Below are 26,450 nucleotides of genomic sequence, written 5' to 3'. Positions count from 1 at the left end.
AAACTCATCCCAGATAACATTCTTAAGACCTGCCCCTGTCTCTCCCCCTGAGACTACCCAGTTGGAGTCCAAATCTTCCCGAATCTGAGTGATTTTGTCATACAGATACTGAACAAAATCCTCGGCTCTACCCTCCAAGGGGTCCTCCCGCGCTTCCTGGTGGAGCAGGGAGCGGGTCACCCTAAAGAGGGTGACCGGGCGATTATCTGATGACGCAATAAGAGCAGCAAAATAACTACATTTCGCTGCTTTTATCGCCACTAAGTAATTCCTAATGTGGGATCTTACTAGTGTCCGGTCAGATTCAGAAAGACTGGCCCTCCAACTACTCTCTAGGTGTCTTTTCCGGCGCTTCAACTCCCTCAGCTCCTCGGTAAACCAAGGAGCCAATTGAGATCGGCGCAGGGTCAGAGGCCGCAAAGGCACGACCCGATCCAGAGCACCAGCAGCCGCCCTATCCCAGGCGGCCACCAGGTCTCCAGTCGAGGCGTGTGCCAGAACCTCAGGAAATGGCCCAAGCTCCGTCTGGAATCTGTCAGGTTCCATCAGGCGCCTGGGGCGGAACCATCTTACCGGCTCCGCCTCCCTGCGGTGGGGTGCAGCGGTTCGAAAGTCGAGACGAAGGAGAGAGTGATCTGACCATGACAAGGGTTCAGTAACTATATCCCCTATATCAAGATCCCTCAACCACTGTCCAGAGACAAAAACCAGATCCAGCGTGTTTCCCCCTGTGTGGGTAGGGCCATGAATTAACTGGGTCAGGTCCATAGCTGTCATGGAAGCCATGAACTCCCGAGCCATCTCTGACGTCTCACCCACGGACGGCAAGTTGAAATCCCCCATGACCATAAGCTTAGGGGTATCAACCGCCATCGCGGCGATGACGTTGAGTAGCTCGGGCAGGGCTGTTGCCACGTGGCAGGGAGCCAGGTACATGATCAGCAAACCCATCTGAACCCCATGACCCCATTTCACAAAAAGGGATTCACAGCCGGCCGTCTGAGGAACAGTGGCCTCCCTCGGTCTCAGACCTTCTTTAATGATAACCGCTACCCCCCCGCCCCTCCCCTGTGACCTCGGCTGATGGAATGCTTGGAAACCTGGCGGGCACATTTCAACGAGGGGAACCCCCCCTCCTGGCCCAACCAGGTCTCCGTAATACCTGCCAGGTCCGCACCCCCCTCCTGAACAAGATCACAGATGAGGGGGGCTTTATTTACTACGGACCTTTACCGAAGGCCTGGGTCCTGAGGGTCTATGCAACCTGAGGAGTGAGTAGAGCCTTGGGGGCCGGAGCACGCCACCGCTCGTAGACAGTGAGTGCGCACTCCCCTAACACGATATGGCCCCCTGCTCCCGCCATATCTACCCCTCCCACCTACAGTACTGATGATCAAAAAACTATCTGGACAAGCTCTAACCCCCCCTCGATCCCGGGTCCCCCATCCCCCACGCCACGCTTCACTGCCAGACCCGACCCTCCCCCTTGTGGGTTATCCCCCATACCCACAGCCCGAATTCCAATCTGACCCTCCCCCTCTCTAGGACCCCTTAAAAATTTGACTAAAAATTTTGTTAGAAAACCCCTCAATCCCCTCGTTTTCACATGCCACCTCTCTGGGTCCCAAAACCCTTCCTTGAGGTGGGCCCTCGATAGTGAGGAGGGCCACATCTGCGAGAAGGGGGAATCTCGCAGCGCAAGAAGATCTGCAGTCGTATACATCTCCAAAATGCAGCGATGGAGGCCCAAAGCTCAGACAGGGGACTTCACAAAAGATGTAACACAGCCAATTGTTCATCGATGTGCTGTTGGTATCTCAACTGTCCTCCCACAACAGCAGGAGGGTCCTAAATTATCTCCTCCAATGGGGGCGACCTCCGGCCCGCCCTCTCACGGCAGAACCCCATGGGGCCGTAGATTGAAAAAGTTCTCCCACAGACAAGAGTCATGATGTAATAGAGGACCCCTCAACAGTTGCATCAGTTTGGCTGACCATGGTCGGAAGAAAGATTTATCAGTCTATCAGTCAGTCTATGAGTCACGCCAGGGGCGAAGATGGAAAATCCTTGGCAAAGTCTTAAACTCAAGATCATATTCGAGTAAGTCCCGATGAAAAAGGGAAAGAAGGGAAGGGGAAGAAGGAAGAGGGGAAGAAAAAAAGGGGGGGAGAGAGAAAATTCCCTCAATTAGGGTGAATAATAAGCCCATTTAGGCAGACACAGTACCTGGGAGGGGGAGGAGAAAAGGGCTGGTATCTATGTGACGGAAGACTCCTCCGTCGCCCCCCAGCCCTACATTCCTCAGATAGTTCAGTTCTTCCGGGATAACAAATCCGAACCCCAGCCTCCATTGGATGTCACAGGAGGCCTTCAGGTCCTCTACAGCTGCCAAGATATCCCGGGAGGGGGTCTTTCTTCTCCGGTCCGTTATGTTCCTCTCAGTTTTCACCTTCTAGGAAGCCTCCCTTCTCCGGCAATAGTGCCTGAGAACAGCTCCAGTACTTCCATGGGGTGTGTCATGGCCCAGTTTAATGTTGGGGCTGGCCTCACCACCCCCGCTAATATCCACGCCACCATTCCCGGATTCCAGGGACCGCTGAGGAAGTTCCTGAGTGGGGCAGATGAAATTTCAACAGGCTGCCACCACTCGCATCAGCTGTTTGGGCTGTTCATAGTAATTTGTCTTGATGATGACTCTTAGTGAATTAAACAGGAAATTAAATACAAACTGATTAACTGTACTAAGGCAAACTGGGCCTTAAAATACCCTGCAGTCTGCAAACCCAACAACTGTCATAGAAATATAAATGTGGTTTGCTTCTGGTTTCAGTAGAACGTTAAACATAATTCCTTCTGAGGTGGAAATGAGAAATGCTTATAGCAATCAAAGGAAAATTCCAAGATTTCAGTGCAATGAAAATAATCCCTTTTTTACCAAGATCATTTATTTCTCTGCCTTCTTATAACTATTTTTCCCCTACTGTGCACTCCCACAGGATTTCCACTCTCTAATCCCTCACTGACCAATTTGAAGTTGATCTGCAGTCATCTTCATTTCTGCCAACTTTCTGCCCACAAAACACAGAGAAGAGATAACAGGAATTAAGACATTCCCTCAGATCTTCTTCCAGACTAAGTCCAATGCTTAACTACATTAAAAAAGATTTTTTCCTAGATTAGCCCATTTTTCAATTAATTTTCAACTGGTCCTTTCATAATGATGTCTTCAGTATTTCACTGTCCATATTCAGCAGCTAAATACATTAATTTATGCTTTCATTTATAGCTCAGTTGCACATATCTGAAAAACCCTGTCTTTCTGTATGATTTACAGAATTAATTGCAATCTGTTTTCTTAAGCAGGACATTTGGTTCACCCTACCTTCCAGGCCTCAAGTGGATAGCATCCTGTTCACAGCTCTCCCTTTAAATAACTGCCAAGGAGAAGAGTGCATAAGATCAGACAAATATATGGCACCCTGCAGATACCTGTTTAAAACCTATATGAGACTGAGCTGCTGTTTGTTTGGATTTTCTCAGGACTCATGGAAATCCCATAGGCCTATCTGCAGGGCCGAACAAAGGAATTTTCTGTGGAGGATAAAATCATCTGTACCTGTTTCCAACTGGATGTTAAGCATGATATAAGTCTCACTGAGTTGCCCCAGGAGCAGACTTATCTAGTTATCTGAAAACGGTTTGATTCTGTTGGCCCTGAAGAAGTGGACAGGTTCCTCCAGAATGTAAATGTGGATATGCATGTACCGGTAAATGCAAGATCTAACCTGTGAGTTTTGTTTGGTCAAGGCCATCCAAGAGATGTTCATGCACTGGTGAATTCATCCTTCATGTAGTGTGTTCTGTCCCCCTTTTAAAAAGGTGCTAGTGTGCCCACTCCTCAAGAAGCCATCTCTAGAATGCACCATTCTGGACAATTTACATCCAATTTCTCACCTCTTTTTAGAAAAGATGATTGATAGGTTGATTGAAGATGATTGAAGATGATTGAAATTCCAGACGATCCTTGATTACATTTTTTTGTTAGGGTTCGGGCATGGATATGAAACAGAAAGAGCATTGGTCACACTTTTAGATTATCACTGGTGGGAGCGTAATGGTGATGGTTTCAATTGTGGTCGTAAGTTGGTGACTACCCACTCTGGGTAGGTTATGGGTGGTTTCTAAATGTAATAAAAAACAAGCAATTTTTCCAGGAAGTTAAGGTTATTTTTTTTTTTTTTTTTTTATTTGATTTATATGCCGCCCTTCTCCGGAGACTCAGGGCGGCTTACAATGCGTTAAGCAATAGCCTTCATACTTTTGTATATTTTTACAAAGTCAGCTTATTGCCCCCACAAACTGGGTCCTCAATTTACCTACCTTAGAAAGGATGGAAGGCTGAGTCAACCTTGAGCCTGGCAAGATTCGAACTTACTAATTGCAGACAGCTGGAATTAAATTACAATGCATTAGTCTGCTGAGCTATCCAGGCTCCTATGAATTTTATGAATTTTTGTTGCACCAAGATTCGCATTGTTGGGCCATTGATTAAATTACAGGGTTTTTTGTGCTCTTTTATTAGCTCTCTGGAAAAGTTGCTCTGGTTGAGTCATTCTAATGCCTCCAGTGATGATGATAGACACACAACCAGCTTTAAAACAGTTTGAAAGGACTCAATAGTGTAAATAATGCAGATCTGCCTCTAATTGATCATCAGAGGGGATGCTCAGATTCTAAATATGTGATGGCTTAAGTTCAACAACTAATTATCAGAGTACTTTTACATTCCTGTCTCACAAAATAGAAGTTAAACCTCTTGGTGTACATGAGGGTGGGGGTGGGGGCAACTACCATTGGTGTTTGAAAACAGAAATATCGGCAAACATCTCCTCTTGGGAAATCTTAAATTATACCTGAATGTAGTTATTTAACAATCATTCCCACTTACAATAAAAAAGTAACTTTGTGATCAGTCCTTGCATTTATAACTTTCACACATCTTTAAAACAAAGGAACCTGAAGTGAGATCATAAGCACAGCCAAGGTTTCACTTAGCAGTCGCCTTGCTTAACAACCGAGTTGCAGATCGCAATTGTGATCGCTAAACAAGGGCACCTGTACAGAAATCAGCATGAGAACAAACATGGTTGGGTCAGTCATATACCAATATCATGTGTGAATTGTTTGTGCACAGTATACATGTTTTGGAAAAGAATACCATCCACCAGGCACATAACTGGCTTAGATTTTTTTCTTTCAACAGATCTTTTTCCCCTTTTGGCTTCGTGATTCAGTTTTGCAAAATGAAAATACAAATTATAAAAAGTAATTAAATAGAAACACGAAGTCTGTAAGAATAAAAATCAACCAAAAAAGGAAAGAAACCTGGAAGGGTACCTACTTAGAACCCAGTCATTGAAAAGCAGGAATATTTAGGGCAGAATGTAGTCTCACTAGACAGAATAACAACTCTTGACACAATGCCTTTTCTGTTTATGTTCGTTTTAGCCAAACTGTTTGGGAAGGCAGGCTGAACAACAACGAGTGATATCATAAATATAGTCCAATAAGCACTCCTAACACTGTGCAATCCTGAACGCTCATCCCAGATAATAAGTTGGATTGCTGGAGGGAATGCGATGTGTGTCATATCTTCCCAGCTAAACTGCAGCTTGAGAATAGCAATACTATACACAGTGTCTCTATAAGTGAGATGCTGCATTGATGAATGGGTATAGGATCTCTTTACTGGGTGAAATTCCTCACTCATGTTATTTATGCCATCCATTTTATACCAATATTCTTCACTGTCACTCTTGCTATTCAGATAGAAATCAGTTTTGCTGCAGGGGCATCCGAATCTTATGCTATGCAATTCAGGAACAACTGATTTTGTTTCCACAAAGTAGACCAAAGCAGCATCAGTTTGCTTCTGCCCTGGCACTATTCCTTTTAAACAGATGAATGTGAACATTCTGAAGGTATTCTTTTAATGATAACCAGATTTATTTAAATATTACTTATAAAACCAGGCATGGAAGGGTGTGGCTGTTCTGAAGCCACAAACTGCAGTCCTGTTTCATTACTTGCTTTGCCCTCGGCAAAATGCATCATTATTTCAGCCCCTCCTTCCACACACATCTGGTGTTATTATGAGTGGCTGAAATGAGAGTATCTCATAAATTGCCAAATGTTTTATGTATGAGGTTTACACTTATATTTACCATGTATTTATTATTATTATTGTTAAATTTATTTGCCATCTATCTCACTGTGGGATTATTCTAGGGAACAAAAATGGGAAAATGACATGTAAAATGTAACAGTGGTAAAGTAATAGAACAATAGAATAAGCAAAAACAAAACACCAATTATACGACGATATGAGGGAAAAAAAGGTGGGCGAGTGAGGAAGCAGGCAGCGAGGGTGAAGATGGGGTTTGCTATCAACCTATGGTAGTAGCCACCTTCATTGGGTCCCCAGGCCAACCAGCAGTCAGATCTTCGGGCTCTTGTGGAAGGATAGGAGGATAGAGGCAAATCTCACCTTGGAGGATAAGATGTTCCAAGGATAGGTGCAGAGAAGGCCCTTTTTCGGGATCCTGATAGTCAGAATTTTTTGACCAACAAGATCCGCATTGAGCCCTCTCTGCTGTCCTAGTGGGATGAGTCATTCATCTGGACCTATGCCGTTAAGGGCTTTACAGGTCTTAACCAGTGGTGAAATCCAAATTTTTTTACTACCGGTTTTGTGGGCGTGGCTTGGTGGGTGTGGCAGGGGAAGGATACTGCAAAATCCCCAATCCCTCCCCACTCCTGGGAGAAGGATATTGCAAAATCTCCATTCCCACCCCACTCTGGAGCCAGCCAGAGGTGGTATTTGCTGGTTGTATGAACTACTCAAAATTTCCGCTACCGGTTCTCCAGTACCTGTCAGGACTTGCTGGATTTCACCCTTGGTCTTAACCAACACCTTGAACTGCACCCAGTTCAGAAGCAGAATGGTAGCTCGTGCAGCAGAGGTATAATATGGGCTATTCTAGGGGCCTCAAAGACTGCACTTGTTATTGCACTTTGAACCAGCTAAAGCTTCCAAATTTTAGCTCTCATCTGACATGGAAATGGTGCATAGGTGAACCAAGTGACCAAACAATGATGAGGCCACATTCTGTTTTTATGTTAAAAGAAAAAACAAAACCCTAATCATTGTTGTTTAGATAAATGGTTGCAACATGTATTTGCAAATTAATCAAAGTCAATGCTGAAAGTGAGAATGACATTTTAACTATGGGGTTTCTAAATTGGTCTTGTTTATATTAATGAAAATAATACCTACTGCCTACTGCCAAGTAAGATGCTTACTAGGGATGTACAAGATTATGGGCGGAATCACCACTTTAAAACAGTACTTTCCTATTTATTAAAAGAAAAAAAAATTCATCCAGTCATACTAAGTCATTTGGAGAAAACTTGGGAAACATTTCAACTTCTACTGTATGCAGGACATCATGATCTTTATTTGAGGCTAAGGTACTTTTCAAACGGTTTAATACTTCGGAGACACCTGTCTGAACATTGCTAGACTAGTCACAAAGGTATTTAATTAAACATGTATGCCGGTTCCCAACAACTCTGGGCTGTTGACTTAAGTGTTGTCTGGGGAGGAGAGTCTGGGAAATCCCATTAGAGCTGAGTACAGGTAGTCCTCACCTTTCGACCAGATTTGAGTCCACAATTTCTATTGTTAAGTGAGACATCTGTTAAGTGAGTTTTGCCCCATTTTATGACCTTGCTTGCCACAGTTGTTAAGTGAATCATTGCAGTTGATAAGTTAGTAACCCGATTGTTAAGTGAATCTCATTTCCCCATTGACTCTCGCTTCAGTGGTGGGTTTCAAAAAATTTTACTACCGGTTCTGAGGGTGTGGCTTGGTGGACGTGGCAGGGGAAGGATACTGTAAAATCTCCATTCCCTCCCCACACCAAGGGAAGGTTACTGCAAAATCCCCATTTCCTCCGGATCAGCTGGGACTCGGGAGGCAGAGAATAGATGGGAGCAGGGCCAGTCAGAGGTGGTATTTACCGGTTCTCCGAACTACTCAAAATTTCCACTACCGGTTTTCCAGAACTGGTCAGAACCTGCTGAAGCCCACCTCTGCTTTGCTTGTCAAGAAGGTTGTAAAAAGCCATCCCACCACAACGGTCGTAAGTGTGAACCAATGGCCAAGCATCTGAATTTTGATCCCATGATCACGGGGAATGCTAACCAAGGTTGTAACTCTGAAAAACGGTCATAGTAAGTCACCTTTTTCAGGGCCGTTGAAACTTTGGTCACTAAATGAACTGTCGTAAGTCGAGGACTACCTGCACAAGACCATCGTGGGGGAAAACAAGCCTCGTTTTTCGGTACAACGAAAGGGGGGGAGGGAAAAGCTTCTCCTTTGTCAGAAAAAAAAAGAACATTTGACATCTAGGCATGCTTAATCCAAGGAAACATTATTATTGGGCATCGATATCCGCCCTCCTCCATGCATGTTAAGATTGAGAAACCATCATTTTCCACGCTCGCGCGCAACGAGAACCGCCGCCTCATTCTCGCTGATTTTAAAAAAAAAAAAAAAAAAAAAAGCCGGCAAGACCAGCTCCAACCGTCCCCGCCTGCTCTCGCGCGCTCTACGTCACGGCTCCTCCTCCTCCTCCTCCTGTTCACGCTTGGCGACGTTACCCTCCGCCTCCTACCCGGAAGGAACTGAGGGCGATGGCGGCGGAGCCTATGGGGCAACAGTGGGTGCTGGTGGAGATGGTCCAGGCCTTCTATGAGGTGAGCGGCTAAGATGGCTGCACTGAGGGGTTTGGGAAGGTCATCTTCAGCCCCTCCCCCCCCCCGCCCGCATTGAGGGGGAGACCGAAAGCTCAGGCGGAATTGCATGTCACCTTTCTCTTCTCCCCCTCCCCCCCCCCGCGCCCAAAATAAAGGCTGTGGCTGACAAAAGGTTCGGGATTTATAGGAAGGGAAGATGGTCGAGTCCCTGTTAAGGAGGGATGGAGTAAAAAAAAAAAAGAAAGAAAGGGACTTGGGCTGGGAGGCGAAGGCATCGTGATGTTGGCTTATGTATGGCGCGGGGAAATGTATTGTGGGGATTCATGACACCAGAGATCTTCAAACTTGGCAGCTTTAAGACTTGTGGACTTCAACTCCCAGAATTCTCCAGCCAGCTATGCTGGCTGGAGAATTCTGGGAGTTGAAGTCCACAAGTCTTAAGGCTGCCAAGTTTGGGGACCCCTGCACTACACTATACGTGACCCCAACAAATGACGCGAACAGGAAGATTTATTTACCCACTTATTGCAGTTTTGATGTTCGGTATCGTCCGTTTCTGGGGTTAGATTTTGATAAATGTCTAGGAAGTTTTATCTTCTGCCCTTCCAGCCTGAAATAAAATCCATCAGGATCATAGGGTCCTAATTCTATGATTCAAAATTTAAAATCATATTAGTTTTATCAGCCTCAAATTAGAGTTCCAATTATAGGCAGTTTAGTTTGCAGCTTCAAAGTTATAGACGTTTTTGCATCCCAGTGAGACATGCATAAAAATAGATGCAGTCCTTTTTCAGTATCCCTATTGAATTTTTCTCAGTCATATTCTGTCTCAAAACTCATTCTTGCATAGTCATATAAGTTGTGTTTCAAATAGAGCTTCGGCATTGCAGAAATTGCCTGTTATGTGTATTTTTTGAAATAACTTTGGTTGTTCATTAATTATTTCTCTTTTGTTGTTTAATTTCTAGGCTCCAGCGTACCATCTTATTTTAGAAGGTATTCTGATCCTATGGATAATCAGACTGCTTTTCTCTAAAACATACAAACTTCAGGAGCGATCTGATCTTACACCTAAGGTCTGAATTTCTAAAATTCTCCCTCTCTCTCTCTCCCTCCCTCCCTCCCTCTCCCTCTCCCTCCCTCCCTCCCCCCCCCACCCCTCACCCATTCATACAGATACACAAACATATATGTAGTGGCTGTAGAACGTCTACACACCCCTGTTAAAATGCCAAGTTTTTAAAATGTAAAATAATTAGACCAAGATAAATCACTTCAGAATTATTTCGACCTTTAAAATAATATATAAGCTGAACAATTCAATTGAAAAACAAATTGAAATATGAGTAATGCCAAAGAAAGGTACATTTATTATAATTGCTGCAAGAAGCCCTGGGGATATAAACAGAGATGCATGTATCATTGACCAGTCAGTGCCAAGCATCTAAAAAGGAGGATTATCTCCTTTTTATAGTATAATTATTTATTTTATAGTTTCTAGGCATAGTTGGATTTTAATGTTACAATTTTATGTGTTGTTTAGTATGTTCATCAAAGACTGCTGTAGAAGATATTTAGTTCTGTTCAAAAGCATACTGGCTAGTTAACTTACTAATGGGTTCTGAAGTTGTGTAAAAGTTGTGCAAAAAGAAGTTTTTGTAATTGATGTAACAACCAGTCAGTGTTCCTAATATTCTTAGGAAAACTATGAATTATGTAAAGGAGAATTTGATTTACCGGTAAGCAAATGACATAAAACTACCTTTAGTAGATTTAAAATGAACACGATTTCAATCTCATTAGCTTAATCTTTTTTAGTTCTTACAAATTGTGTGTGTGTATCTCAACTGGTTAGACCCAACTTTTCATTCTTTTCATAATAAATTGGGGTTAAATTGTTGGAGTAGGACAAGAGAAACCAAAGTTCAAGTTCTGAGCTATAGATGCTCAGAGCGTGACTTTGGACTACAGTAATGTAGGAGAAGAAGAGGCAAAGCATGAGGACAGTGTCGAGAGGAATCAGCCTGGAGTTATTACATTCTCGCAAGCAATCTAAGTGCAGCCCCCCTTGAATTCCATTAACCCTTATCTAGTGTCAGTTTAGTGCTGTTAGTAGAGTCTTGTATATATGCATGAGCAATAAATTGGCTCAGCTGGAATTTAACATGTGATCCTGATTCTTCTCACCCGACAAGTAGTCATTCTCTCTCAGGCCAACTTCCTTCATAGGATTGTTGTTATAAAGGAAAATTAAAGGCGGGTCTGCTATATATGTCATCTTGACCTGGGGGAGGAAAGTCAGGATATATCTATCAATTGAATAATACATTGCTCAGTACTTCTGTTTCTATTTGTAATAGGAAAAGGAAGAGTTGATTGAAGAATGGCAGCCAGAACCTCTTGTTCCTCCAGTACCAAAAGATCACCCAGCACTGAACTACAATATTGTTAAAGGGTAAATTTGGATTATCATAATTTCATATTATACTTACAGCCCAGGGTTGTTGTTTTTTTTAACATGTTTCATGAAATACGACTGCGTTTGAAAGTATATATACTACTAGCAGATGTGTTTAGGATTGTGAGCTTGATTACTTTGTAGAATAATTATGGATTGTTGTTTTGCAAGTTCAGAGAACTAGGTTCAGCACAAATTTAAATTCTAATGGTAGACTTGAATTGTAAGATACCAAGTAGGCATAGTAAACTACTTCATTTTTATCACTCTGCTTAACAGATAAAATAAGCATGCCTGATGGTCCTTAGAAGCCCTGATGAAATGAAAAAAATCTGTTTTCTTTGGAGTTGAACAGATTGTCTCAGAAGTTGAGCTAAATTGTTAGAGGTAGGCTGTGGTTTGGTTAAACTAAAACCAAACACAGGGATCTCACAGGGCAAGCAAGACCACCCTAGTATGTTCCACAATCTTTCTAATCGATTATGCCTTGCTTCAAACATGGTGCCTAGCTGCCTGCTCCCCTCTCAATCTTCCTTTCTAGTATGTCCCTTTAAGGGAGATCAAGTGGGCCAATTGGATGCCAATCCTCTGAAACACTTCTGCCTAAAATTCATATATTTTGGATCTGTTTTGGTCACCTGGAATCAGCTGTTGTGGACACTGAGTGCATAAAACAATTTACATGTTCCTGTTATTAATTTATTCAAACATTAGAACTAGTAATTCCAGGTTTACTTAATTTATTAAAATTTTCAGTAATAACAGACATTAGCCATTTAAAGGGTATTAAATCTCAGGATAAGACAGGTAATTTTAGATACTCATGAATGGTATTTTCTGTTCCATCCTTACTTCAACGCTTCCCTGTTAATTGAGTGGTAAAGCCTGTGCTTTGCCTGCAGGACATCTGAGATTCAGAATTTGCACATAACACTGCAAAAACTACTACAGTCTTGGGAAGATGCTGTCAGTCAACGTAGACTATATTGGGCTAGATGAATTAACAATATGACTGGTAACTTCCTGTTTTTTTTCTAATAAATATGGAAAAGGGAAAATCTATTTACAGTAATGTTTAAAAGGATAATTTCTATAATAAAGGGGGATTTTAACTGCTGCTCTTTTCTTAAACTAATTAATTCTCTACCATAGGCATCAAATATTTAATTTGTCCTCTTTTTTTTCTTTCAATTTTATATATGCCCACTTAAATCGAATCTAATTTCTGAAAAAAATGCTTAAATGCTATGCTTCCTAGTTCAGAACTTAATCCAATTGAATTAATGGAGCTTCAGCATAACTAAGCATAGGAAGTATTATTCCTTTAAACATTAAATGTTGAGGATGCTTGTTGACTGTGCCAGAAGTTTAAAAAGTCACAGGAATTTCAGTATACCTCTAAGCACTCTTTCTGTTCTAAGTAACATTTATCTCTTCACATTCTTTATATAAGGATACCATATTATATTTGTATTTCCTTATGTTTAAGTCTGAAAAATTTCTGAGCAATTCATGGTTTAGTCACTGTTTAAAATAAATGCCAAAGTATTTTTGAGAATGCCATTTTATATAGTAAATGATATGCATGGAATACATCAGCATGATGAATACAATATTAATATTAATTATGACATGTTTTATTTCTGAGTACAGTATGTGGCTAGATTTACTCTAGCAGAAAAAGTGCCTTTTGATGCAGGATTGCATCATGTTCTTTATGTACATTCTTTAAAACAGTGTATAAATGATCTTAAACAAATGACAGCATGACAAAATTATATTATTTTGAAGAATTCTGCACTTATATGGCATACCTTTATAAATTGCTTTGCTGAATTAGTGATATTTTTCAGTCATACTATAATCTTTTTCAGTTATAGAGAATAAAATTCATGGACATATTTTATGACACAGGAATTCAAGCATTGCGATCTTCCAAACATCTTTAATGAGATTGGTGTACCTAAACGTTCATGAATGATTTGAATAGTGAAATAGACCAAACTTAAAATTTAGTTTATTTTTGTTGTATTTCAAAATAAAAGATAACTGACAAACATCAAAAAACACTAAAACACTAAGTGAAATGAAATTATCTTTCAACTTAATGTAAAAATAATAGAAACCAAACAAGAAAATAATAAAATATTTAACATGTGTTGGAAATGCAGCTTCTAGAACTTCTAAAATGCTACTTAGGAATATTAAGAACCTCATCCTGAACATAATCTGGAAAGAAATATGTCAATGAAAAATAGTCAACCATTATAAATAATGAAACATGCTGGTTTAGAGAAAGTAAGCTGTTAATAGCAGTTGATAGGTGGCTTGAAATTTGGCTATTGTGCATCTGATCTTCCTTTCATTTGGAAGAACTTTTTGATGTGCTGTTATTTGAAGCTATTGCACCAAAAATGACTTCTATTTAAAAGAAGAGTTCAAAATAAGTGCTGGGCTAGTAAAATTGTGGTTTATGTTTTAAGAGAAGTTGCTGTACTATTATATGTTTTTAATATTAAGGAAGTTGGGTTATGATTTATGTTGTATAATTTTTTGACATGCTAATGTTCATCAACTAAATGTGGAGATGAATAACATAAAACTCCATGTATAACCAGAACTTCCAATCAGTTGCCATATGCTTTTTGATGTGATTGAAGGGGACAAATATTAAATGCCCATGGATAATTTTTACTTTACATTAGTTAAGAGTAAATGCAAGATACATCACATTTTATTTTTCTCTTGATCATTCATTTCTTCCTTTCTGGCTTTACTTTTTTTACAATATTCAAGGTAATATATGGCTCTCAACCTAAAATCTGTGTGCAGCCCTATTCTAATGGAAGACATTCAGGTTCTTGTAGAACTCTGAAGGTTCCATAAAATCCAGATGGGGGAAAAATCACATTTAAATATCTGCAGGCAAGTGCATGCTGGATTGGTTCAGCAAGCTTCTATGTAAATAATGAAAAGAGATGTTGCAATGTTAGGCAAAAGCATTGCCTTATAAACTTTCTTCTGAGCACAAGTATGTCCAATTTCAGTGATTCTTGTGACTGTCAAAACTGACTGGCAGGGATGAATTTTTTTCCTTGGGATCTAATCCATAATGTGTGGCAATATGTATTGAATGGCACTTTAATAAATTAATGTGGAATATTCGTAAGACTGCTTCTTGTCACAGTCTCTTGCTAGATGACTGCTTTAGAATGAGTTCTCTCTCTAGTTTATTTGACTGACTCTATTTAACATCTTAGCTTGAATTGATTCTTTAGAGATTTAATTAAAATTAATTCTTCCCTTAATCCTTGAATTAAGCAGTGAAACAAATTTTTAAACACGCTGAATTTTCTTAAGTGGCAGGAAAACTTTTCCTTAGGATGTAATTTTGATATATATTTTCTGATAGCATTATTGTTGCTCAACTAAAATACTTCTCTTTCAAAAAAAATAAAAAAATGAAATATGTTCCCAAAATTCTGAGAAGTATTCCAAGAAAAGTATAAAGTATCACTATCAGCAATGAAGAGGTTCCTTTGGAATTCAACAATAGATAAGTGATTCATTAGAACAAAGTTGTATTAATAGCATAAGGAACAAGTATTCTTAACTAAGATATAAATCTCTACATCAAACAGTATCCCCACATTTAGATACAATACCAGATTGGAGAATACTACCATTGTTTTCTGTATTCAACAATACTTTGAGCTTCTAAATCTGTGCTAGTCTTCCAAATTTGTTCACTTTCCTTTTTTTTTTTCTTCATACTTTAAGGCCTCCAACTCACAACATTATCGTGAATGACAAGGAATGCATAAACTTTGCATCATTTAATTTTCTTGGGCTTTTGGATAATGAAAGACTTAAAGTAAGTACCTCCATAGATCTCAGTATGTAGCCTTTGTGTCAAAAGAACTATTTGAATGACCCATGGATGGTTATAATCTTTTAGAATGTAATTGTGACTAGTATTTCTTCTTGTATAAAATCTGTGTTGATTTCTCTTAGTATTACATTCATTTACAAGAGGGTCTCTAGAGTGCACATGCCCAGAAAAAACAAGGATGATTTGTAGTAATAGGAAGTATTGTGCTGAACTAAAGAGAAATTAGAGTGCACATCACCATTTAGATTATGGTAAATCAAGTCTCATTTTCAAAATAGTCCAGCAGCCCTGTGGCAGTGAGAATGTCCATAGCATGCATGCCTGTATACATATATAATCACCATGTTAGTCCCTGTTGGACAAGCAATATATGAAGTGGAGAAAAGGAGTTAGATGTAGTAAACAAAAAAAATTTAAATATAGAAGATAAAAGAAAAAAAATGTAATTAAACCAACAGTTTAATTATATTTTATGATGTAATTAAACTGTTTAATTAAAGTTATACCAACATCATTCACTGTACCTCTTTATATGTCTTGTCTTTTCAAACCCGCCTTGCTTCTGCTGTGTCTCTATATTGATTCATACATAAAATAATGCAATTGTAATTTTTAAAAAAATGTAAACAGAAAATACAGTGGTGAATACCTAAAAATGGGATTTCATTGTGTTGGAGATTCATTCAGTCTTCATCCTTTAATATTCAGATGTTTGTATTGAACAATATTCTTAACTCTAGCAAGTTGGTAGTTGAAAGACCTTTAAAATGGAAGGTATTCACAAATACAACCTGTTTTGGAAAAAAAATATACTTTAAAAATATTAGGAGCGAATATTAGCTTTATCCATCCATTTTGCAAATGTTTATTTAGTTGTCTACATATGTAGATAGTATGAGAAAGACTGGAAAAAATGAAAGAATGAAAATGATACTCTTTAAGGCATCAGGCAAAACATTTATTCTTTACATACATAAATTATAAGTTGTATATTACTGCATATGTCATCAGTTACATCTTCTATACCTGCAACCTTATCATTTTAGTGTTCTCAAACATTTCCTTTTCATCAGCATTTTAATTCTACTCTTCAATATTAGAATACCCTTCACAATTTTTAAAAATACATCTAGCAATTTCACTTCAGTTTCATGCCAAATTATTTCATTTGTTTAATTTGTAGTACTATTACCTTTTCTCTTTGTCAGATAAATTTTTACTTCTCTCAGAATCACAGCAAAGAATATTATCTCTTCACCATCATCTTTTTCTTAAGATTGTCAAAATTCCATCCATTATGTGAGATGATAGGACCGTGATGGCAAACCTATGGCACGTGTGCCAGAGTTAGCACAAAGAGCCCTATCTGTGGTCACGTGCGCTGTGGGCATTCATGCTCTTCTGGTTTCCGGTGTGCACATGGATGCCAGCCAGCTGGTCTTTGTGGATGCTGGAGCACCTGAAAACAGCCTGTAAATGGCCCAAAAAACAGTGTGAAAATGACCTGAAAAATGGCCTGAAAAACAGCCTGGAAATGGCCTGAAAACGGTTCCAAAACTGGCTAAAAAATGCCGGCCAGCATTTCCGGTTCTCTGGCGCGTACACATGTATGCATGTTCCGGTTTGGGCACTTGGTGCCGAAAAGGTTTGCCATCACTGTGATAGGATGTCAGAATGAAAATAAAGTCTCTCTGGTTTCACATATTACCTTGTATGAGCCCCAGGAGATTACTGTACTCTTTGGGCAATGCAGAGAGAAGTTGCATAGCATAATAGTGGTGTTATGAAAGAAACAATGTAATGTATGAGATCAATGTGGTAATGATTTTATTCTACAATATGATTACATGTAATATGATTTTCTTCTTATACCTCTTTAAAGAATGCAGCGCAGGCATCTCTGGCAAAATATGGTGTTGGCACATGTGGCCCTAGAGGATTTTATGGCACTTTTGGTAAGTATTGCATCTTTTTCAATATAGATTTGAACGTAATAATAACTACCTTGATTTTAACTTTACAAGAAAGAATTGAAGCTGTTAAATTGTTCATACAGTTTAAAGAGATGCTTCTGAAGTTCTTTACAATAATCTTGGTTTTTAACCAAGCTGAATAATTTATGTATTTGTAAACTTGGGCAGTTGGCTGCTTTTTCTAAGTTCAGGATCTTTTCTGAGCAAACTAATAAGCATTGGTCCTTATTCAGATTCTTAAGTCAGGCAGCATAGAAGCTTAATTAACTAATTAACCTCCCTCCATTTAGAAAATTGTCCATTTATACCTATTCCTATTTATTACTATAGTTGGTCACACAATCAGCCTGAAGTTTAGACTGGATTTGATATTTTAGCCACTATCGAGTCTTCCCAAGGACCTGGGATGATGATGGTAATGATGATGATGTTATCCTTTTTATATATTTTGACCAACTAAAGGTGATGAGTATGCCTAATACTCCTGCCTCCTATTTTGTCCTTAACAACAACCATGTAATCATTTGAGATGTATTGGGCTGAGAGAGAGTGACTGGCCCAAAGTCACCCAACTGGCTTCATGCCTAAGGGAGTCCTAGACCTGACAGTCTTCTGGTTTCAAGGCCAAGACCTTAACCACAACACTAAACTGGGTTTTTTTTATTCCTAATTGTTATTTTCTTTAGCCAGTTATCAGTCCATAAAAAGGGCATGCACTCTTCTCCTATGATTTCTAAGTTTATTCAAGAGCAGTTGATGGGTGGAGAGAGAGAGACTTTATCGAGGCTTTTTAAAAAGATTAATGATTCATACACATTCCACCATCAGTTGACATGTAACTTTCTGCATCCTGCTGTTTAGCCAAAAAATGCTGGATAGCATGCTGAAATTTAATTATGCCCTCCTTATGATCTTGATGAAGATTTATTTGCTTTTTGTTTAATTTCCATGGCTGGGGAAGTGTTATATAGGGAGATTTAAATGTGTTGAAGATTGAAATCTCTAATATTGCAGTGTTGTGTTCAGAGAGACCACAAGAGGGCAGTCTACTGACTGGCTTTAAATTAGTTTTTTACACAATAATGCAAATACTTTAAAATAATATATATTTCTGATGATCATGGTATTTTAATTTAGGCCTAAAACATAAGATTTTTGTAATTGAAATCCGAATATGAAAATCCCAATCTATGCTTAATCATAAAATCCACTGTACATCTCTTTAAAGATAATACTATGGACTAAGCATTCACTTTATCTTCATGGACTGATTCTCTGGAAGTATAAGTCTTGCGAATGTTTTTATACATGATTAAAATGGTTTTCATTATGTCATGCAGAAATGTTCAGGTCTTGTTGTTCGGTCACTAAGTTGTGTCTGATTCTTTGCGATCCCATGACCATAGCATGGCAGGCTCCCCTGTTCTCCCCTGTCTCTCAAGGTTTGCCCAAATTCTTCTTCATTGCGTCAATGACAGTATCTAACCATTTCATTATGCTTCTCCTTTTGCCTCCAATCTCATTCAGGTCTTACATTGGAGTTATTCACCTTATAGTATTTTGGCACTACATATGAATTGATTGTTTATTGATTGTTTAAGAACTGCCATGATAAGTGTTCATAACTAATGGACCTTAACTGATCTCTGAAAGCTAGCAAGGTTCAGATCTCATTAATTCGTAGATAGAACTTTATGAAGAATATCAGGGATAGTCATGAGGGTGGGGAAAAAATCCTAGAAAATGGCAGGAGTAATCACTTCCATATTTTTGCCAAGAAAATTATTTGGATGTGTTTGTGAAGTCATTAAGAAGTTGATTTTGTCAAATCAGGTGGTAGTAAAACTCATTTGAATTCACTTGTTGAGGTTAAAATTTGGGATGAAACTTGATTTTTAACTATGTTCAACATGATTGCATTCTGGGCTGTATAGATAACTTTAAAACTATATAGTTTCAGTATGGAATGACTTACGTGCCTTCTGAGGTGAGAAATTATCTAATCTCTTAAATGTAAATTGTCATCTTTTCAACTTCTGATGGGTCCTTGTTCCATAAGTTAGTTCCATAGTGGAATATGAAGTGTGCAGATTTTTCCTTGATATGTAATAGCAGATATTTTTTAGAAATGTTTACAATCCAAATTGGAACTGAAATAAAGGATTGTATATTTATTTTGAGCATCTGAAAAAGGTGCAGAAACAACAGTGATTGTTTTGGATTTCTGAAGTCACTTGGATTTGTTAACACAGGATACCTCTTCCAGATATATATTGCATGCCTCATTCAGGCCTATTTGCCCCGATGCAGTTGCCAAGTGTAAAGAAATCCTAAAGTTCAAGCCCCTCCACGTATTTGAAGAAATTGGCTGGCATGTTCATGTCCCACATTCCTTGCAGTACATACAAACAAAAGTCTCATCAAACTTCTCACATGCTCTGGGGTCCGGACTGTCTTTAACTAAAAAAAAGGTCTTAGCTTTATTGTAAATAGGTTAATGACTGTAAGGGGAAAATCCTCTTCCTATTAGGAATCATTAGGAAAGGAAGTGAAAATAAAACTACTTCCTTACAGAAATCAATGATACGTACGCATCTCGAATTTTGGGTATTGTTCTGGTTGATACATGAAACTTTATTTCTTATATATGTATTTGCAGTCCTGGAGTTTATTTTATTAGTGGTGGAGTTTAAGGGACAAAAACAGAACAGTGAATTTTAGCCTTGTTAAGCATTTTGTTAACTGTGACTCATAGTATGTGAATGGTCTGGATCATGGTCTGCTGTCACCGGGGCAGGAGGTGGGGGTTGATTTTATTATATTACATTATATTACTTTATTTGATTCTTTGTATTAGTTTTATTGTTTTAAATGAGGTTTTATATTCTGTAAGTCGCCTTGAATAGCCATGGGCGTATAGGCAGCAATATAAATTCAATAAATAAATAAAAATAAATAAATAATTATGCTATTGTTGCATGGGGGAATATTTAAAGAAGGCCTTCATAAATATAGCTGCATATATAGGTGACTTCAACAAAGCCTGGACCTTGCATTAGTAATAATATGCACATAGGCTTCCTCTAAATATAGAAACGTTTGCAGAAAACATTTTTGTAATAGAGACAGCACTTAACAGAATGTTCACACAGTGAATGCTCTAGTTATTGTAAAAGGTGATCAGGACTTTGCTGCGAAGTTGAAGAATTGGATTAGTGAGTATATGTTCCTCTACTTTCTGTAGGAAATAAATAATCTATAAAGATTCTCAGTCATCCAGGTCATGGTTGCCCTAAATGTGCTTTTCAAAAGGCAACTGGATTTTCTTTGTTTTTTCCTTGAAGATGTTTCACTTCTCATCCAAGAAGCTTCTTCAGTTTTGAAAACTATCTTTGGGATAATATTTCCAATATTATCCCAAAGCATATCTTTAGCATTTCCAATACTAAAGAACTTTGAAACTTGAATGGGTTTTTCATTGTGTCAATAATCTTTAATATAGTATTTGTGAGAGTTTAAAACCAAAATTCTGCTCATAAATGTGTGAACTACACTTCCTAAATAGATGTGCATTTGGAACTGGAGGAGCGACTTGCCAGATTTATGAAGACGGAGGAAGCTATCCTATATTCCTATGGATTTGCTACAATTGCCAGTGCTATTCCTGCCTATTCAAAACGGGGCGACATTTTGTTTGTGTATGTACACATTCCTGATATTAAAAAGACCAAAACAAAATCTACAAAGAATTCTAGTTGTTAAAGATTAAATGTTTAAACATTAATTTTTATGATCAAGTAAGATTACTGAATGTATTAATTAGCATATGGTTATTTAATAAACCTTTTCATTGGAAAAAAGGTTTTAGTGAAATTATGGATAATTTTTCAAAGCTCATTTAAATTATTTAAGTTTTATTTAAGAACTCATTTGATCTTGTCAGTTTCAAAGCAGTGCCTTGATGTTTTCAGATGCTTGTTAAACTACAATTTTAATCATTTATGGAATACTTTTAAAATGACTACTTCTTAGAATAGATTGCTGTTTCAAAATACTCTTTTAAAAATTACTAACAGCTGTTCAAATGCTTTGTCAGTATTCCCATAGGATATAGCCAAGGAAAAAGTGCAGTTGACAAGAGTGATTAAAATAAATTAATATCAGACAATTTCATCTAGGATTTTTTTTTAAATTACTTATGTTTGTCCCAAGTCTGTAACTATAATCTTAGCACATTTTCAAAAGTAAATACAACTGAGTTCAATCAAATTTGTTCTCAAGGTGTTTAGGATTGCAGCTTTTGTATTATTTTCTGATTTCTGAAACCTAAGAGCGCACACACTTTGCTGGGCCCAAGGGCAACATTTGAATGTTGAAGGGAACCTCATTCCAAAAGTATTGAAGCCAGTCAAATAATCATTTTTCCCCTTCAAACCCTATCAAAGGCAATAGACTCAGGAGATTACAATAAAACATAATACCTATATAACTAAAATCCAATATAATATCAATGAATCAATTAAAATTAGCAGTAAAGTTGATTAAAATTAGAATTAAATTGCAAAAAAAATTAGGCCCAAAGGCATGGTAAAATATTAATAAGGAAAGGACAAAAAGTAAGTTTGATTTATTTCACTGTAATTAAAATTCATTAAAGTTCAAAAGATTACTTCTAATAGATTTAATTTGTCTTTGTTAGAATTTCAGTTCTGTAGCTATATTTGGGGAAAGTTTGAGGGACTACCCTTAGGGGCTTTGGAGGCAGAATGTGACCCTTGGTGCAGTTCATTGCATTGAATGATGCAAGAATTACCCAGTAACAATAATTCATCCTTGCTCATAGTCAGCAAGGTAGGAGACTAAAAATAATTTTTAAAGTATACATTTAATTTACTGTTTGTGAGGTCCCACTCTCACGTCAGGGAGAAGAATGTTCCACAGATGAAAAGGCCTGCTGTGTAAGGCCCACCAAATTTAGCTCCCTAAATAGCATAACCCATAGCATGCCCGCTCATGATATGAGGTACAATATCATATATCACATCAAAAACTTGGAAAAAATATGGTTTTATAAAAGGAATTTTAAAACTGTTTCCTTAACAATTCTTGAAACCATAAGCTCTAGGTTTTCCTTTTTTTAACCAACTAGATCACACTCTGATTTGCCTCTCTAACATGCCAACATGGGCAAAAGTTTTCCTTTAAGAAGGAAAACTTACCTACATGGCTTGGAAAAATATAACAATACTTCATAATTTTTTAACACCTGAACATAGTTCAATTAAAAGTAGGAATGCAAGTATAGAAAATAGTTAGACAAAGCATGCATTGTGGGGAAACATTAATCTTTTAAGAGTTAGCCTAACCATGAGTGAACTGAGAGAATTTATTGTGTATTTACAGTGATGAAGCAGCCTGCTTTGCTGTTCAGAAAGGGTTACAGGCATCCAGAAGTAACATTAAGTTTTTTAAGCATAATGATATGGCTGATCTTGAGCATCTACTACAAGAGCAAGAGATTGAAGATCAAAAGGTATTGGGTTTTGGAAAAAAATTAGTGTATAACAAACAACATTTTTAACTAGATAGCATATTTGAATAACTTCATTTTTCATTATTTATTTTCCAATGGTAACCATCCTGAATGGTAACATTTGAACATACACTACATTTAGGTAGTGTATTTAATTTGGTGATTGCGTTACTTGGAAAAGGCACTAGCATAAAAAACAGGAGAAAAATCTGCCAGTAGAATTGGATGCAGTTTTCCTTTTATTTTATACGTGAATGCATGTGCTCAGCCAAAGTGCCATTGATAATGCAGTGTAAAAATGCTCAGTAAATTGTTTTGGTCCTGAGAAAAATAGTCGATATCAATTCTTTGTACCATGTTCCTCCTCTGGGTAAAATGTTTATTGAAATAAAACTCCATCAATATTTGTTTTACAAGATCAAGAAAAAAACACAGTAACCATTTTAATGTTAAAGGAGTGTTTTACTGTATATATAGAGCATTTTCTCAGATACAAATATGCTTATTGCACTTCTGATAAAGTAAACAAGTTGATTTTCAACATTCTATCTGCTTATGATAACATTTGAAAAGTAAGCTAAAAAGTTGTTTTTCATAAAAATTTATATATATTTATACTAAATTGTTTGTTTTTCTGCAGAACCCTCGAAAAGCCCGTGTAACACGAAAATTTATCGTAGTAGAGGGGTTGTTTATTAATACTGGGGATATTTGTCCTCTGCCAGCATTGGTAAGTAATTCCTTCTTTTAATATCTAACTAACTTTTACAGACTGTAAACCTAAAAAATGGAAATCAATCTACTAAAAATGGAATCAATCTTCTATAAATAGATATTAAGTGTGGTCTTCCCTTTCCCAGCTTTGATGCTGCTGCCAATAAGATGGTGGCTGATGCAGAGGGCTGAAAAAGAGATTTGGTAATGGCAAGTCAGAAGATAATATTTCTTGTCCTGGTTCTGCTGTATTTCATTCTCTTCTGTTGGAAAACATTATTTAAAGTTCAGATGTTTGCCATAATTTAAAGGCTGGGATTATGGGTCTATGACAATTTGCCACAGCCGACTTGCCAGGGACAAGAGTTACACTAACATCAAAGAAATGGTGAAATAGAATAATTAAATAACGGATGCAAAAGGAGGGACAAAATGAAATGAGAATGACAAAAATTAAAATATTATTTATTCATTATAAATCATTGAATTGTTAAATTGTTCTGTGGTGAGTTGGCTCGCAGCCAGTTGGTTGTCACAAATTGTCCCACAGTGTGTTGGCTATGGCAAGGTGGCCATAGCGAGTTGTGGCAAGTTGTCCCATTCTGTGGATTATGAGGGTCAGTCCCTGGACTTGCTACTCTTGTAGGCAAAGTAGTAAACCTATTCTACAACCATATCAGGGATGGGTTCTACTTACCTTTACTACCGGTTCGCAGAGGGGCCACGCGCGTGCGCTTGCTTCGCTCGCGCGCACACTCTTCTGTGCATGCGCAGAAGCATTTTGATGACGTTGGGGTCGGTGGGCAGAGCCTCGTGCCGGTTTTACTACCAGTGCGAACCGGGGGCAACCCACCACTGAATCATATGCTAAGTGTTCCACTGAAGAAAAGTCAAAGAATTCAGCATCAAATCATTCATAATTAGAAAATCTACTTCTGATTTTGAAAAATCAGGTTTAAAATCAGAGCTACTGCGACACTTGAAAGGATGATTTCACTAAGGGTTGTATAGTAATGGGAGAATGTGTCAGTAGCCTCTGTAGCCTAGTACAATTTCCACCATCTTGAAGCAGCAGCAGATTCCACTAATTAAGAAAATGCTTTCACAATTGTCAAGTTTATGTAATATAAATAAATTCAGTTTCTTGGCAAAGGAATATTTCTTCATAGAATATAAACATTGAAAGGTCTGCATTCCTGGGGTCATTTTATATTGAAGATGTTGGCTATAAATGGTGCTTTTAAAAACATTTCCTATGGTTAGCTACTCAAAATGCTACTTTTTTTCCATTACATGACATGTTAGTGAGAAAATATGTTAAAATGTATCTGCATTTTGAAGGATGTCCTCTCAATCCTCAAGGTAACTTGCAAAATAGAACAATTAAAAGTATAAACAACACAAAAGGCAATTTGTCTTACTTACTAAGCAAGTAATTTTGATATTATTTTACAAACAAAAAAATGGTTCTAGATGACATTCAATCTATCGGCACATAATCAGTGGAAATCTACATGTAGCAACTAAAATGCATGAAGATTGAGTGTCTAGGAAGATTCACAATCATCCAGATCATAGTTGTCCCAAAGTGGTTTTTTTCAAAAGGCAACTAGACTTTCTTATTTTTTTTCCCTTTGAAACCATTTCACTTCTCATACAAGAAGCTTCTTTACTTCTAACTGGATGAGAAGCAAAACCAAGGAAGTCCAATTACCTTTTGAAAAAAGCACCTTTGGGACATGTTGAGTGTTGAGCTGAAGATAGTCAACAGTAGAATATTTTGAGGAACCCTGGTGGTGCAATAGTTAAAATGCAGTATTGCAGGCAAACGCAGCCTGCAATTCGATCCTGACGGGGCTCAAGGTTGACTCAGCCTTCCATCTTCCGAGGTTGATAAAATGAGGACCCAGATTGTTGGGAGCAATAGGCAAATCATGCTTCCACATTGTAAACCACCGGTAGAGTACTGTAAAGTACTATCAGGCGGTATATAAGCCTAAATGCTACTGCTATTTTGATAAATCATTCCTTCCTGAGCATTCATTAACCATGCATTGCTTTGTGTCATTTGTTAATACATAATCTGCAGGTAAAGTTAAAGTATAAATACAAAGTGAGATTGTTTTTGGAAGAAAGTTTCTCCTTTGGAGTATTGGGAGAACATGGACGAGGAGTTACAGAACATTTTGGAATAAGTGTAAGTCTATGTCATATGTAAATGATATTAGAACTTAATGCTAGCAACCAGAAGGTAAAGTTTTGATCTGGTATCTTTTTATGGTAATATCTTCAAAGAAAATAAAGAACGGTATAACATGTAGATGGTAGTCTTGTTTGTTGCTCAATGACCTCCATCCTGCACTCTGATTGTGGTTGTTAGGCAGTCTTCCCAATTGTTATGCAGACAGAGCAAAGGAGCTGCCTGCCCTCTCAAACATTCCTGCAGCCCACTGATGGATTTCAGCCCCCACTCCATGCACAGAGTGGAAATCCTTTAGGGGACTGCATTTCAGAAGGATCCAAAAGTTGAGCAATGAAAATGTCCTCAACCCAAGGAGTCTAACAGCCACATATACTCAGTCTTGCCAGGTTTCAGTCAAAGTCTGCTCATCACATTCAGACCTGAACAGCCTCCAAATATTAGGTCAACATCAGCAACCTCACCTGGGCAATCTGGAGTACAGTTATTAAGCTGGCATTATCGCTATACTGCACCCCAAACTGACAGATAACTTTAAATTATTCTACGCTCTGCAATAGTAAGAAATGGCACACTACAAGTTGCCAGAAAATCCTGTTACCTCATGCTGTTTAACTGACATTGTGGAACCCATGGTTTACAATATGTTATGTTTAAACAGTTCATAAAACAAATGTTGTCCAATTGTGGGACAGAATAAAAACACTGAACTTGTGAATTTTCCTCAGTCTTGTACTAATGAACATGTTTTTGTTCATTGTCTCTGATTTTTCTATATATAATCTTTTTTAAAGGAGAGAGGAAAATAAACAGGTTAGAATAGTCTCAACTACACTTAGCTATTTTAGAACTTGATGGTA

General features: G+C 38.0%; 1 protein-coding gene across 2 annotated transcripts in view; it reads left to right on the top strand.

The window, feature by feature from the left end:
- The first annotated feature begins 8,740 nt into the window (after window positions 1-8,740).
- SPTLC1 (serine palmitoyltransferase long chain base subunit 1) overlaps window positions 8,741-26,450 on the top strand; it is a 29,032-nt gene continuing 11,322 nt past the window's right edge. Inside the window, exons 1-9 of one of the 2 annotated variants that reach the window (XM_070935669.1) lie at window positions 8,741-8,820; window positions 9,789-9,896; window positions 11,181-11,275; window positions 15,059-15,152; window positions 17,053-17,125; window positions 20,709-20,841; window positions 22,547-22,676; window positions 23,317-23,406; window positions 25,480-25,587. In XM_070935669.1, the coding sequence (XP_070791770.1) occupies window positions 8,758-8,820; window positions 9,789-9,896; window positions 11,181-11,275; window positions 15,059-15,152; window positions 17,053-17,125; window positions 20,709-20,841; window positions 22,547-22,676; window positions 23,317-23,406; window positions 25,480-25,587 (894 nt within the window). In that variant the 5' untranslated portion in view covers window positions 8,741-8,757. Of the gene's footprint in view, window positions 8,821-9,788; window positions 9,897-11,180; window positions 11,276-15,058; window positions 15,153-17,052; window positions 17,126-20,708; window positions 20,842-22,546; window positions 22,677-23,316; window positions 23,407-25,479; window positions 25,588-26,450 lie in introns of those variants that run through there. The other variant, XM_070935670.1, reaches the window with a different exon arrangement.

The sequence above is a fragment of the Pituophis catenifer genome, unplaced genomic scaffold (genome assembly GCF_029215685.1).
Source record: "Pituophis catenifer annectens isolate HBS135680 unplaced genomic scaffold, rPitCat1.0.hap2 SCAF_2, whole genome shotgun sequence".
Taxonomy (NCBI): domain Eukaryota; kingdom Metazoa; phylum Chordata; class Lepidosauria; order Squamata; family Colubridae; genus Pituophis; species Pituophis catenifer.
This window is presented reverse-complemented; position numbering and strand designations above follow the sequence as displayed.